We start from the raw sequence: 11,914 nt of genomic DNA, 5'->3' as shown, positions 1-11,914 counted from the left end.
AGGAAAACAAAAACACCTTGATAAAGCAAAGGAAGGAACGTTTAGTAAATTAAGGGAGTGCGGTCATCAGTTCATGAAGCTCAGGCATGGTTGGGTTATGCAGCAGGACAATGATCTGAAACAAGTCCACATCTGAATGGCTCAAGAAGAAACACAATGACTGTTTTGGAGTGACTCAGTCAAACAGTGGACTCAAATCCTACTGAGATGCTTTGACCTGACCTTAAACAGGCTGTGATCGAACACACCAGTGTGGCTGAATTCAAACAATTCTCCAAAGAAGAGTGGGCCAAACACAAACACAGTCACTTGATTGCAGTTCTTGCTTCCAATGGGGCGATAAAAAGCCCCATTATAGTTTACACAGGAATCTTTTTAATAGTTCTATTTGTGTTTATCATACCTGCACACTTTCCTTTATATTTATGTTCTAAAACATTCAAATTGAATTAATTATGGGTTTGAGTCACTTTTATAGAAAAATAAGTTAACTGAACTCATTGCCCCCAACTGTATCTACCTTAAGGCCTCTGCTGCAGTAAATATTACTAGTCTAGGTTTGCTTGGTTCCCTGTAAAAATGTGAATGTGGGTGCCAGTGTTAAAGCATGAAAGCACAAATAAAAAGTAGTTTAAGTTTAAGCAGTGATTAGTGTGAAATTACAGTAAAATTAGATATAGTGCTTAGAGACAAATACCCACTCACCACACCCACTGCATGAGTTGATTCCTGGAAAAAGCTGGAGGAGACGTGGCTAATTTCCAGTAGGAATGATTTTTACTGATAGAAATACAAGTATAAATCTAAATCTGGGGTCATGCTGACCCTACTCGGTCACTCGACGATTAAAGAGACGCCTGTTAAACCTCTCAGACTGACTGTTGTAGATAATACCAGTAAAGACTTGTCCTCATACTCTGAAACAAGCTCTTCCAACAAAAGGCAAGACTGTTAATACATTTAAGCTTTTGGCATCTTAGGATACCAAAAAAAAAAAAGAAAAAAGAAATCACACCCTGCAAGAATCTTCAAAACGTGAAGCAGCAAGCATACAAACCAAACCTGATGTTTACCCCGAGGGCGGCCTCTCATGCCAGACCAGATTTGATTTTCCAACCATTTATTACCAGCTGTCTCGTGCACAAAACGGCACGCATGTCTCCCTGCACATACACCTGATGTTTCCCGTTTCAGTGGAGGCAGTTTGTCTGCTTGGCGTCTCCATTTCACGCATCCACTTGGCCACGTGCCCAGAGGATAAGACGGCAATTATTTCCTCACAGAGATGATTCTGTTAGATTACATAAATCCTTGTCTAATTCTCTCAATATGGCGTCAGGACACTAGAAAATACTGAGCGTGCTCCATGTCAGAGTCCTTAGAGACATGTCTGACAACAACTACAAAGATACTGCAGTCTGTGAGCTCGTTCTTTGGCCACTGGTGGCTAGACATTATCGCTATCACTTGAGGAGACTTTGGGTAATGAAAGAATAGCAGAGTCTTGATTAAGACAAACACATGGAGTGGCGTCCAAGGAGGAAAATTAAGAGGTTTAGAGGGAGAAATGCAGCTTTAACTCTGAGTGTGTAGCATGCGTGGACTTGAAGTCTTCATTTACCCTTCAGTGTTGGTGGCAGCAGATGGTTTCTGCAGTGCTCTCAGTCCCACCGCTAACACTTCTCCTCCTCAGCGCAGGGAATACCGGGATTGCTTAAAATTATCATGGCTGACCTTTTAATTAACTACGTGGACCATCATGCTCTGTTTTAATTAAAGGGAGAGTATTCTCTGTCCTCGGCTCTAGTTTAATAATTATACAGGAGCGTATACAGTAAAAGGGCTTATAAAAATACAACCTCAGATGATCAACACATGATTGCAGTATTTCAGTATTTATTTAACAAAAATTAAGCCAGAAGCACCGTGTGAAAATCTTCAGCTCCAATAGGAATTAAGAGGGTAAGTAGCACAGTCACCTGCTGCTACACATATGCACTCAATTAACTGATCATTATGAAATGTGAGCACCTCTATAGAAGAAGTAGTTTGTGCAGTCTGCAGGTCTGGAGAACTGAGGTGTTGATAGGTCAGTGCCAACGAGGAAAGCATCAGTAATGATCTCAGAGAAAAAAAAGTATGGCTGCCCTTCAATCTGGGAAGGGTTATAAGGTCATTTCCAAACAATCTAGAGTCCATCAGTTTACAATGATGAAGATTATTCAGAAGACGATGCCAATACAACTGCTGATTTTCTCGGGAGTGGACATCCCAGCAAATTCACCCCAAAGTCAGAGAGGACAAAGCTCAGAGAAACTGCAAAAAACCCAAGAGCGGCGTCTCACACTCCACAGACATCAGTTAGCATGTTAGATGTAAAAGTTCATGACGGCACGATTAAAAAAGCCTGAACATGTTTGGCTTGTTTAGAAGGGTTTCCAGGAGAAAACGTCTTCTCTCCAAAAAAGCACATTGCAGCACGACTTAAGTTTGCAAGGTACATCTGAACAAGCCACAAGACTTGGTGGTGGTGGAAGGGGGATGACTTGGGCTAATTTTGGAGCCACAGGACATGGGTACCTTGTAGTCACTGAGTCAATACCTAATTATTCTAGAGCAAACTGTCCAACAGCTAAAGCTCGGCTAAAATTGGGTCATGCAGCAGGACAAAGATCCCAAACACAGCAGCAAATCTACAAGAGAATGTGCAATGAAACCTCAATCCACTGAAGGAATGTTGTAAAGAAACATCTTCTACAATGATACAAGGGGCTAAAAGTTGCACAAAAGACAAAAGAAAAGGTGATTCTACAAGCTACTGAATCAAGGTGTGGACTTAGTTTTTCACATACTGCTTCTGCAGTTTTGCACTATTATTGTTAAATAAATACTGACACAGTGCTACTTGTTATGTATTGTTGTTCATCTCAGGTTGTATTTGCCTAATTTTAAGAGCTTCTGAGGACCAGATTTTTTAAATATATATACGTTTATATCCTGATATGTAAAAACTCTGAATGAACAGAGGCTGTGCTTTCTCTTTACCGTGATGAGTTTTTAAAAGACCAAACTGCAATTTGAAAGATAGCATCACGGTCAGTCAGACTGATGCTTAAACATCTGTATCTTTTCATTTAAGCACTATATATTCAGATCTTCTACCTCTGTGTCGCTACTGTTTTGAATGGATATAATTAAGTAATTTCACCATCAATCTATCCTCAGTATCTCATAATGATAAATTATTGTCTTAAAAAAATGGTAATCTTTCATTTACGAGACTATTCAGACTCTGCTGTGGTACTTCAGACTGCACCCTGTTTTCTTTAATTAAGATGTGTTCGAAACTCTGAGCCACCTGAGGCAAATTTTATTGGACATAGTTTAGAAAGCCACACTGTGTACATAAAGATCCCACGTTCCTGAAGGCACCGCCGGCACAAAAACTAAATCACGAAGTCTAAGAAATTCACTTATGGTGAGGCATCAATCAGGTCAGGGGCAAAAAAAAAGGTACTTCTGAAAGCATTCAGTGTCCTCAAGGGCACCGTGGCCTCAATAACTGAGATGGAGGAAGTTTTGAAGCACCTGGACCCTACAGAGAGAAGGCTTCAATCAGAGGAGGTGACCAAGAAAGCCCTTCTAACAGAGTTTGAGAAGTCTGCTGCACAGAGGAAAGTACCTGCTGGACAAAGACTCCATCGTCTCCATCAGCTTTTATGGTGGAGAAGACCGAGTCCAGTCGAGTTACAGAGTTACAGAGAGACGACAGCCGGCGTGGAGTCTGTCAAAAAGCAGCTCAAAGGACGGAGAACAACAACTCTGATGAGTTAAAATGCTGATCAGCCTCCTGAACTAAACACAATCAGTCAGTTCCAAACAATATCAGTCAACTAATACTCCAGTTTTACCATTTTCAGTGAAGCAATGCACATTTTTACCTTCATACTGTTAATATTTTTTTTCATTAGATGTCCTTAAACATGTAGGGGTGGGCTGATATTTGGTGTTTGTATTTAATGCACCTTATCAGCATTTTTGAGCCATGATAACTGATGACTGATAGATGCAGCTACATTAAATTTTCATGGCTGAAAAACACATTAAAGCTCTTTTAAAAAGTGCACACAATTTAAAATTCACTCCAAATGTCAATCTAAACTAAAAAATGACATAGCTAAGCATAAGTAAATCAATCGTCTCCTATAAAACAAATCTATATCTCTATCTTTTCTCATGATTAAATTATTGAATTATGTTTAATATAATTCTGTACACACGTGAGTAACACTTTAGTATCACGTGTGCCTGTTTATGTCTGTCTGTAAGAAATCATTTTACTTCTATCCATGATTAACGATTCAAAATATTGATTCATGTTTTATATGCCTATTTTTTCCCTTTTATTTGTGAGAGCACCAAGTGCTTTACAATAGGACAGTAAAGTTTCCTGATTCTAATTTTTTACTTTAAATAAAACAAAACTTGCCCAGGGACTACAGATGGAAATTAGCTAGCAGCTAAATCTAGTACAAAGCACTGTTTCCCTTTGTGTGATTAATATTAAGAAATAAACAAAAAATAAACAAACAAACTCTTTCTAACTGAATTATCGTCAGAAAGGTATCAACTAATATATAATATTACTAATTACAATAATTGTGTGATTATCTAGTATTTGTTCATAAGCTTTGTATGCAGCTATCCCAATTTGTGACTGAATTTTTGACATCACTTTTTGTTTCTGGTGGAGTTTTATTCTGACCCGTGTGCTTACAGATAAAATAAGATAAGATAAGATGTACTTTATTTGCCCCAGAAGGCGGGAAATTACTTTTACAGTAGCCAAAACATAAAAAAACAACTTAGCTCCATAAATAAACACAATATCACAGAAAGATGAAAAAAATAATAAAGTAGGAGTTCAGTTAAAAAAAGAGGAAAAGTAAAGCATTCAGTGAATCTAAATGAAAATCTGACATCAGAGGGAACTTTAATCTAAAAAGACTTCAGGTATTGTGGTATGAGTTGGGAAAGATTTTTCTGTATCTGTATATTGCACTGATGATGATGATGATAATCCGCTATTATAATAGTGTCCCATAATCTGTAGCAGTGTCGTAACGAACAAGAGATTTATTTGTGTGATTTTAATGTTTACGAAGGTGCCCAGAAAGTCTGGGGATGACGCTGCGTGTGCAGAAGTAGAAGCAGAGGCACTTTGAGGACAGATATGCACTGCTCGGACTGTGGGGGCTCCCAGAGGAACCTGCGCATGTGTCAGGTATGCGGCTTTAGTCCACCATCTAGCGGTTAATCGGCTACATGCGAATACCTGGGTGCTTGGGCTCACATCACCTGAGCGCAGTTTCAGATGAAGACCTGTTGCATTTCTCTCCCTCTCGCCAGACCTCCTGTGATCTCGGCACAGGTGAATCAGCTTCCTGCGCTGAAAAAGAAAAGAAAAAGAAAAGCCCTCAAACAGCACAACTCAAGACAGCCCAGCCTAAATTTAGTTTGAAGACGCCGCCATTAATTGTGAACCACATAAAGTGACTCATATGAGGCAGCCAGCTCGTGAAAGATGACTGGGATTACTCCCATGTCTCCTCGCTCCTGTCCCCGTGCCTGTTTACGTTCATCCGCGCTACGCTCCTCTGGCTCCCAGCCACCTCGCGGTATTTATAGCCATACAGAGGTAATCATCATCACTCAAGGAATCCTCGCAAAATCATCCTCAAAGCACCAAACTTGGACTGAGTGAAAGGGCTGAATTTAGCATCCACCTGATCGGGGCTCGCCGACGATGAAGGCGCGCGCCTCACCTCAAGGTAAAGCTGTCAAATTCATCAATCAATCCGTCACTTAATTGATGTTTGCATTTCCCGCAGCACCGATCCTCCTTTATGCAGTGAATATTTTTAGCACGCTGTGCCTCTAAGTGTAGTTACTGTGACTGCTGCTTTGCTTTTCTCCTGTCTTGCTCGTGCGTCAAAAACACTTAACTTCACGAGGATAAAGAAGGAGCAGGAGCGGGAGTTTAATTAGCGATACCTGTTAACTGGCTGGTTAACGCACATCTAAAGCGACTGTCGACCTGCAGCTGATTAGAGGAGAGCGGTCGCCTTGTTCCGGCAGGCTTTGCACTGGTTGCACTAATTAAAGCGTAGGAGATATCAGCCAGGAGCTGGAATCTTGAATTTATAATAGAAGAGCATCATCTCCACACAAGTGTTTGAACTTGAGTGAATAATGCAGATAAGGTGTGAAGCTTGCTTTGGTATAATCATTGTGCAGGCTTCTGATCTACCTCCACCTTATCAGTGCTGCAATTTATGTTTGTTTTATGTGTTTTTGTCCAGATTTCACGGACCCACCCTGCCAGTTAGGTGTGCCTCTCCATACAAGTGCCGTGACATTTAATTTCCACACAGCCCTGCCTGCAAGCAAAAAACAACAACAAAAAAAACAACCTTCCTGACTAATAATAAAAGCTATCAGATTTCTTTTGAACTTGAATGGCTGCGCTAAAATCAGAGACAGCCCACCCATGAGCGGCACAAAGCTGCGAGCGAGCCACCCGTGTAAATGTGCGCGCTGACCTTGTAGCCTCTCCCGGCTTTCAGGCGGGCGCTGCGCTCTGTTCGAGGGCAGAGCTCAACTCAGACTGTGTCCAGTTCACGTCTGAGGAGCCCTGCTGCTGATGAGTGAGTCACCGAGCCTTTGCTTCGGCTCCTCCACACTCAGTCATCTTCCTTTCAGCTCCGGCTCAGTGGAAACAGCCTTGTTTCGTCTGTCTCTGACTGGCTTCGCCACAAACTTGCTGTTTTCCAGCCTTGCCACCTCATCACCCCCATATTTCTCTGTCTCAGTCACACACACACGCACACGATTAACTGGACAATAGCAGCAACAGAATGAGGGTTTAAGTAGTTCTTTATGGTGTGCTCAGCTACTAAAAAAGATGACCAAATCTCTTTTTATGTCATTACTTTTACTACACCCACTTTCTGTGCAGTCTTGTTCCGCCCACCAGTATGATTGCTGGTACTATTTCTGTATGGCTGCTGGTTCAAAGCTTCTGTTCATCCAATCATATACACCGCTAGTATCAAAGCTCCCCATGACAGTGCAGTTGAATGGTGGCATCCATTCTGAGTTTAATTGAACCTGTTTTGTTGGAAATAACTGAGGTCAACAGGTTTATTTCAATTCGGTTTCATAAAATGTTAAATTCTAAAGTTTCTTTTCTTTCACTTGCAGTCAATAAAGTTAACCTACCAATCAAGTTGGGCAGGTGGAGAGTTCTTGGATTTCAAATGGCTCAGTGTTTTAACCCCTTATTGCCCAGTTTATCATACTTGACGAGTTTTTATCAGTTTTTGACACCTCTACATCATCAGTGCCCCCCCCCCAAAAAAAACCCCCCAAAAAATAAAGTGAAATAAAATAAATAAATTGCAAAAAACAAAACAATTACAAAAAAAAACAGATGTAGCAAATATATGCAAATTAAATATTTAATGATTTTTTTTTTATGTCAGAAGGTTCAATAAACAGTCTGTTTTCAAAAAAAAAATTATTAGAATTTTCTGGAAATTGTTTCATGGTTAAGTCTTAAAGATTTAATACCAGGTAAGAAAAAAACTAAATCGCGTTGAAGCAGTTCATCCTGTTATAAGAGAGCTAAATGGCACTCAAAAAAATCCTGATTGAAATTTGCAGCATCTGCAGATGTTGCAGGGATGTTTGTGGTAAAAGTAACTCCACCACCATTGGGGTAGGAAAAAACATCTTGTTTTAGCAGCAGACTTTTTAAGCAGACTCAGATCTGACTGGTGGTTTTATTTGTGCAGTTTTTATGTCTCAGTGACAACTGAAGACAAGGTTAATTCAGACAATGCCTTCAAATATCTGCCAGAGTAAGTGCCAAGATGCAGTTTGAGATGGTGCGTGTCGAGATTTGTTTTTAGAATGTTAGTTTTTTGGTTTATAAAGACAAATATGCTAGGCTTCATGCTAGCAGCAGTTTGAGGCTGTGCTCAGGTACAGAGATGCATTTTGCACAGCTGATGGAAACTGAAGATGTATTTGGTCATAAAAACAAACAAATGAACTGGATATTAAGATTTTTGGCCCGGTGGTGACAGTAAATGAAAAACACTGTGTGGTAACCAGAAATGTCCATTTAGAGTAATAGTCTGACTTCCTGGTTGTGTTGAAAAGTCTCAGTGATATCTTCAGTCACCCACTGAGCTCCATGAATACGATCTGAACTTTCATCCCTTTGATAGATGGTGAGATGGTTCAGTTTGGGTCAGAGTGGCAGCCTGGGCAAAGGACATTATCATCCTCAGTGTCACAATGTTTGATGCTCATAATGAAAGACAAACAAGAAGGGGACAGGCAGGATGTGCCTGAGCAATGTTTATGAAATATTATTGCAGTGTTTTTCACCCATCATCCTCTGCCTCATTCTCCTTTTTCTCCATTTGCAGCATTATGCTGAAACTGCCACGGACCGACCTCTGTGGAGATGTTCACCAGTTCAGAAAAGTCCCTCTCCCTCTCCCTTACACCCAGCTCTCCAACCATCGGCGGTCGGCGTGGACAGACACACGTCCAGTCCTCCCTGTCCCTCCCTGAGCCCGAAGCCTGGAGGCGGTCTAGCCCCGTGGCCCGGCCCGGGCTGGCGCAGGGAGCTCGCTCTTGTTCCCTGCAGGTCCCTCACGCGGTCCCCGAGTGTCTGGGGCTGCCCCCTCGAGCGGCCAGCTTCGATGTGCCATGCGGACAGGAGGATGGCTCGTCCGATCAGGGCTCGGGGTCTCTGAGCCCTCACGGCATGCTGCGGCGGCGCGGGGGACTCGTGGAGCAGAAGGACATCATCATGGCCCACCAGGCTCATAAAATACAGAGCACGCCGCAAGCCCGCAGGAAGGAGTGGGAGTAAGTATAAAAGAGATTCAGAGTCAAAGGATTCCTTTTAAACTGTACGTGTAAAGATGATAAATCTCCATGGAGGAGGATGAAAGTGCCAACGTGAAAGAACCTACATTCTGGATATGAAGTGTAACTTTTCAAACTGCACATCATTAGATCCCTCAAGGTTTACAGGATATGGATGAGGATACAGATTTGATTTCAATATTTCAGTAAACATGTCTTTTTAAAAAAAATTATAGCAGCAGATACTTGTCAAGGCAAGACAAGCCCAGGCGTAATTAAGAGCCTTAAATCATGGCCTCATTTCATTCAAGGATCCAAAAAAGCCGTGCGTGAGAGGAAGCATGCATAATTGCATGGCTGTTGAACTGGAAGTGGAATGTAGCTGACACTGATGGTAGTAATTACACCTGGTGCTTTTCCTGTTGAGATGCATCAAAGTCTGTGTGACAGCGAGACATACTGTAGCTTCAACGAGCGAACTAAAGAAAAAGAAAATCCAATTTTCCTTGTGACTATCAAAGAGTGTTTTAGCTGTTCCATAGTTTAGCTTCATTTTCAGCATTTCTAGTTCAGAGCTACAACAGGCAGCATGAAAGACACCAACAGAGGATTTAGCAGTTTAGGAGATGGTGAAGGCAAACACGGAGCTTCATCGGGTGGTCATAAATACGACTGCAAATGCATGATATCGTCAAAATTGATGGTTTGTGTTGTTTTACAAGACGATAGTCTTTATATTCAGCTAGCCCCTTTGCCGTGGAGTGACAAAAAATCTATTGGGCAAAGGGGAAAGTAGTAACCATCATGAAAATCCAAAAGATTTGACGTAAACAAGTGGTTGGTGGGGATGGTTGGACATTATGCAAGCCACACACCCTCAGATCTGCTCTTTTGTATATGTACAGTTTAAACAAAGAATACTGAGTCTTTGTATTTAGTGATAATAACTGATTAATCTGTAATAGTCAGACTTAAAGTTTGTATTCCTCCTGCTCACTAAAAGCTGCATAATTCAACCTCAAGGGAACATTTAGAGGTAACCCATGGTATTAACTGTTAACAGGAAGGTGTTTTGTTTGTTGGTGATTTCCTATGAAGGACTGAAACAATTCAAAATCACATTCCCTGATCATGCAAAAGATCCTCCGCCTGAGACCGGGAGGAGATACAAACCCAGCCTCAGGAGGTCACGAGCTAGTGTACTCCCAGTGCCGGCCCCAAGCCCAGATAAATGGGAGGGATGCATCATGAAGGGCATCTGGTATGAAATCTGTGCCAAATCAAATATGTGGATCCATCCGCTGTGGCAAACCCTCTGGGAAATAAAGGAGCGAAAGAACCAGCACCAGATTAAATGCACCGAAAATTGATATCAAAAACAGCAGGCCAAGCCTGGACTGCCATATGCACACTTACTTTGTAGTACATTTGTACAAAAACTGTAAACACTCCTGCCTGAAGGTATTTTCAGCAAATCAGTTTTCTATTGATCTTCTGGCTGGATGCAAACCGTCTCTGTGGTGAGACTGGTGCAGATAAACCAGCAGGCAAAAAGCTGACCCCGTGACACACTTTAAGGACAGCACATGTTTGTAAAATGAAGCAAAAATTCATAAAGAGACGGATAGATAGATAGACAAGCTTGGGAAAATACACAGGGAACATACAGAGAGAAAAATGAAAAACACAAATATGAACTTAAATGAGATTTTTTTGAATTAATGAGAGCTACACTTATTTTTAGTGTTATTTGCAAACCTTTATTTGTTGAGTTATTTAGCTGTATTTTTAATTTCATTTTTATTTTCTGGCAGTTTTTGCTCTCCATGCTTTCACTAAAATGTGCTATGTGGATTATTGAGGCTTAATAACGACGAGGAAGAAAATTTTCAAGCCAAATCGTGAAAGACCTTGTAACCAGCAGCCTTCTTCTTCTTTGCCTTTGTTTGCACGTTGCTTCAGCAGTGAAATGATGTAATACCATCAGCAGGGCAGTGTAGTCACAGCAAATATTCCACAGGACATCTTGCAGGGTAAATACCAAAAACATAGTGTGGAAATTTAAACCATTAGAGTATAAAGTGCAATGCTTCTTATTGTTACCACTTATCCTTGTTTTGTTGCTCAGATACAAAGTGCTCCTTTCAAAAGGTGCTCCATTGCTGCGCTACATACAGCACGCAGACGCCTTTGTTGTGCATTGTTCCACCAATGAATCACTCGATCAGTTTCCACCTCTTTCCTCAGCTGATTTGATTTTTTTCCCTCCTGCCTGTGCAGCACGGCTGGCTGCGGTTTACTGTAATCAGATGCGGTACAGTGTTATTAATGGCAGGGCTCAGGGTACTTGCTTGTGAACTTCTGAACTCTGGAGCCACATCGCTCTGATTATCCGCTTCCAGCCACTTGAATGTGGAGTGCCACTCCATCAGCGTGACCTCTAACCTTACAGTGAGTCCCCCCTCCCCTCCTCCTCCCTCCATCCTCTGATGTACCCTTACAACCCACTGCATGTCCACTTTACAGGTGTGCTGTCATATTCTCTCTTTTGTTTCTTCTTCCATTTTTTCTCTCTCACATGTACAGACACAAAAACAAATTAATGCTTTTGATCACAGGCATTAACATTTTCTATCTATGTTACCTGCAACTTCAGGATATTTCCATCCATCCATGCTCTTTAACCCTTATCCATTCAAGCCTATTTATCATTCATGCTCACATCTGCTCAGTCAGACACAGGGAAAACATACAAACACCACACAGAACCCCTCCTCCCCCCAAGCGGGTTCAAACCCAGCTGTAAGGCATCAGCATTAACCCCTGCACCAAGAAGCAGGACTTAATATTAGGGATGGACTGCTGCTGTATGTGTATTGTGCATATTTGTCCATTAGGGGATGCTAGGGAATCAAAGTAGAGAAGCAGCAGGGAAGCAGCACATGATGCCTTCTGAGTTTATCAGTAG

The 11,914-nt window shown here is 41.5% G+C and overlaps 1 protein-coding gene across 6 annotated transcripts in view; it reads left to right on the top strand.

The window, feature by feature from the left end:
- The first annotated feature begins 5,557 nt into the window (after positions 1-5,557).
- The window catches only part of LOC146367706 (voltage-dependent R-type calcium channel subunit alpha-1E-like), a 70,548-nt gene continuing 64,191 nt past the window's right edge, over positions 5,558-11,914 (top strand). For 5 of the 6 annotated variants that reach the window (XM_084913660.1, XM_084913658.1, XM_084913662.1 and 2 more), the window contains exons 1-2: positions 5,558-5,831; positions 8,499-8,946. In XM_084913660.1, the coding sequence (XP_084769786.1) occupies positions 8,537-8,946 (410 nt within the window). In that variant the 5' untranslated portion in view covers positions 5,558-5,831; positions 8,499-8,536. The remainder of the gene's footprint in view (positions 5,832-8,498; positions 8,947-11,914) is intronic. The other variant, XM_084913661.1, reaches the window with a different exon arrangement.

This window comes from Perissodus microlepis, chromosome 18 (assembly GCF_051167445.1).
Source record: "Perissodus microlepis isolate ML-2025 ecotype Zambia chromosome 18, ASM5116744v1, whole genome shotgun sequence".
NCBI lineage: Eukaryota > Metazoa > Chordata > Actinopteri > Cichliformes > Cichlidae > Perissodus > Perissodus microlepis.
The sequence above is the reverse complement of the archived record's forward strand: the minus strand, read 5'-3'. Positions and strand labels throughout refer to the sequence as shown.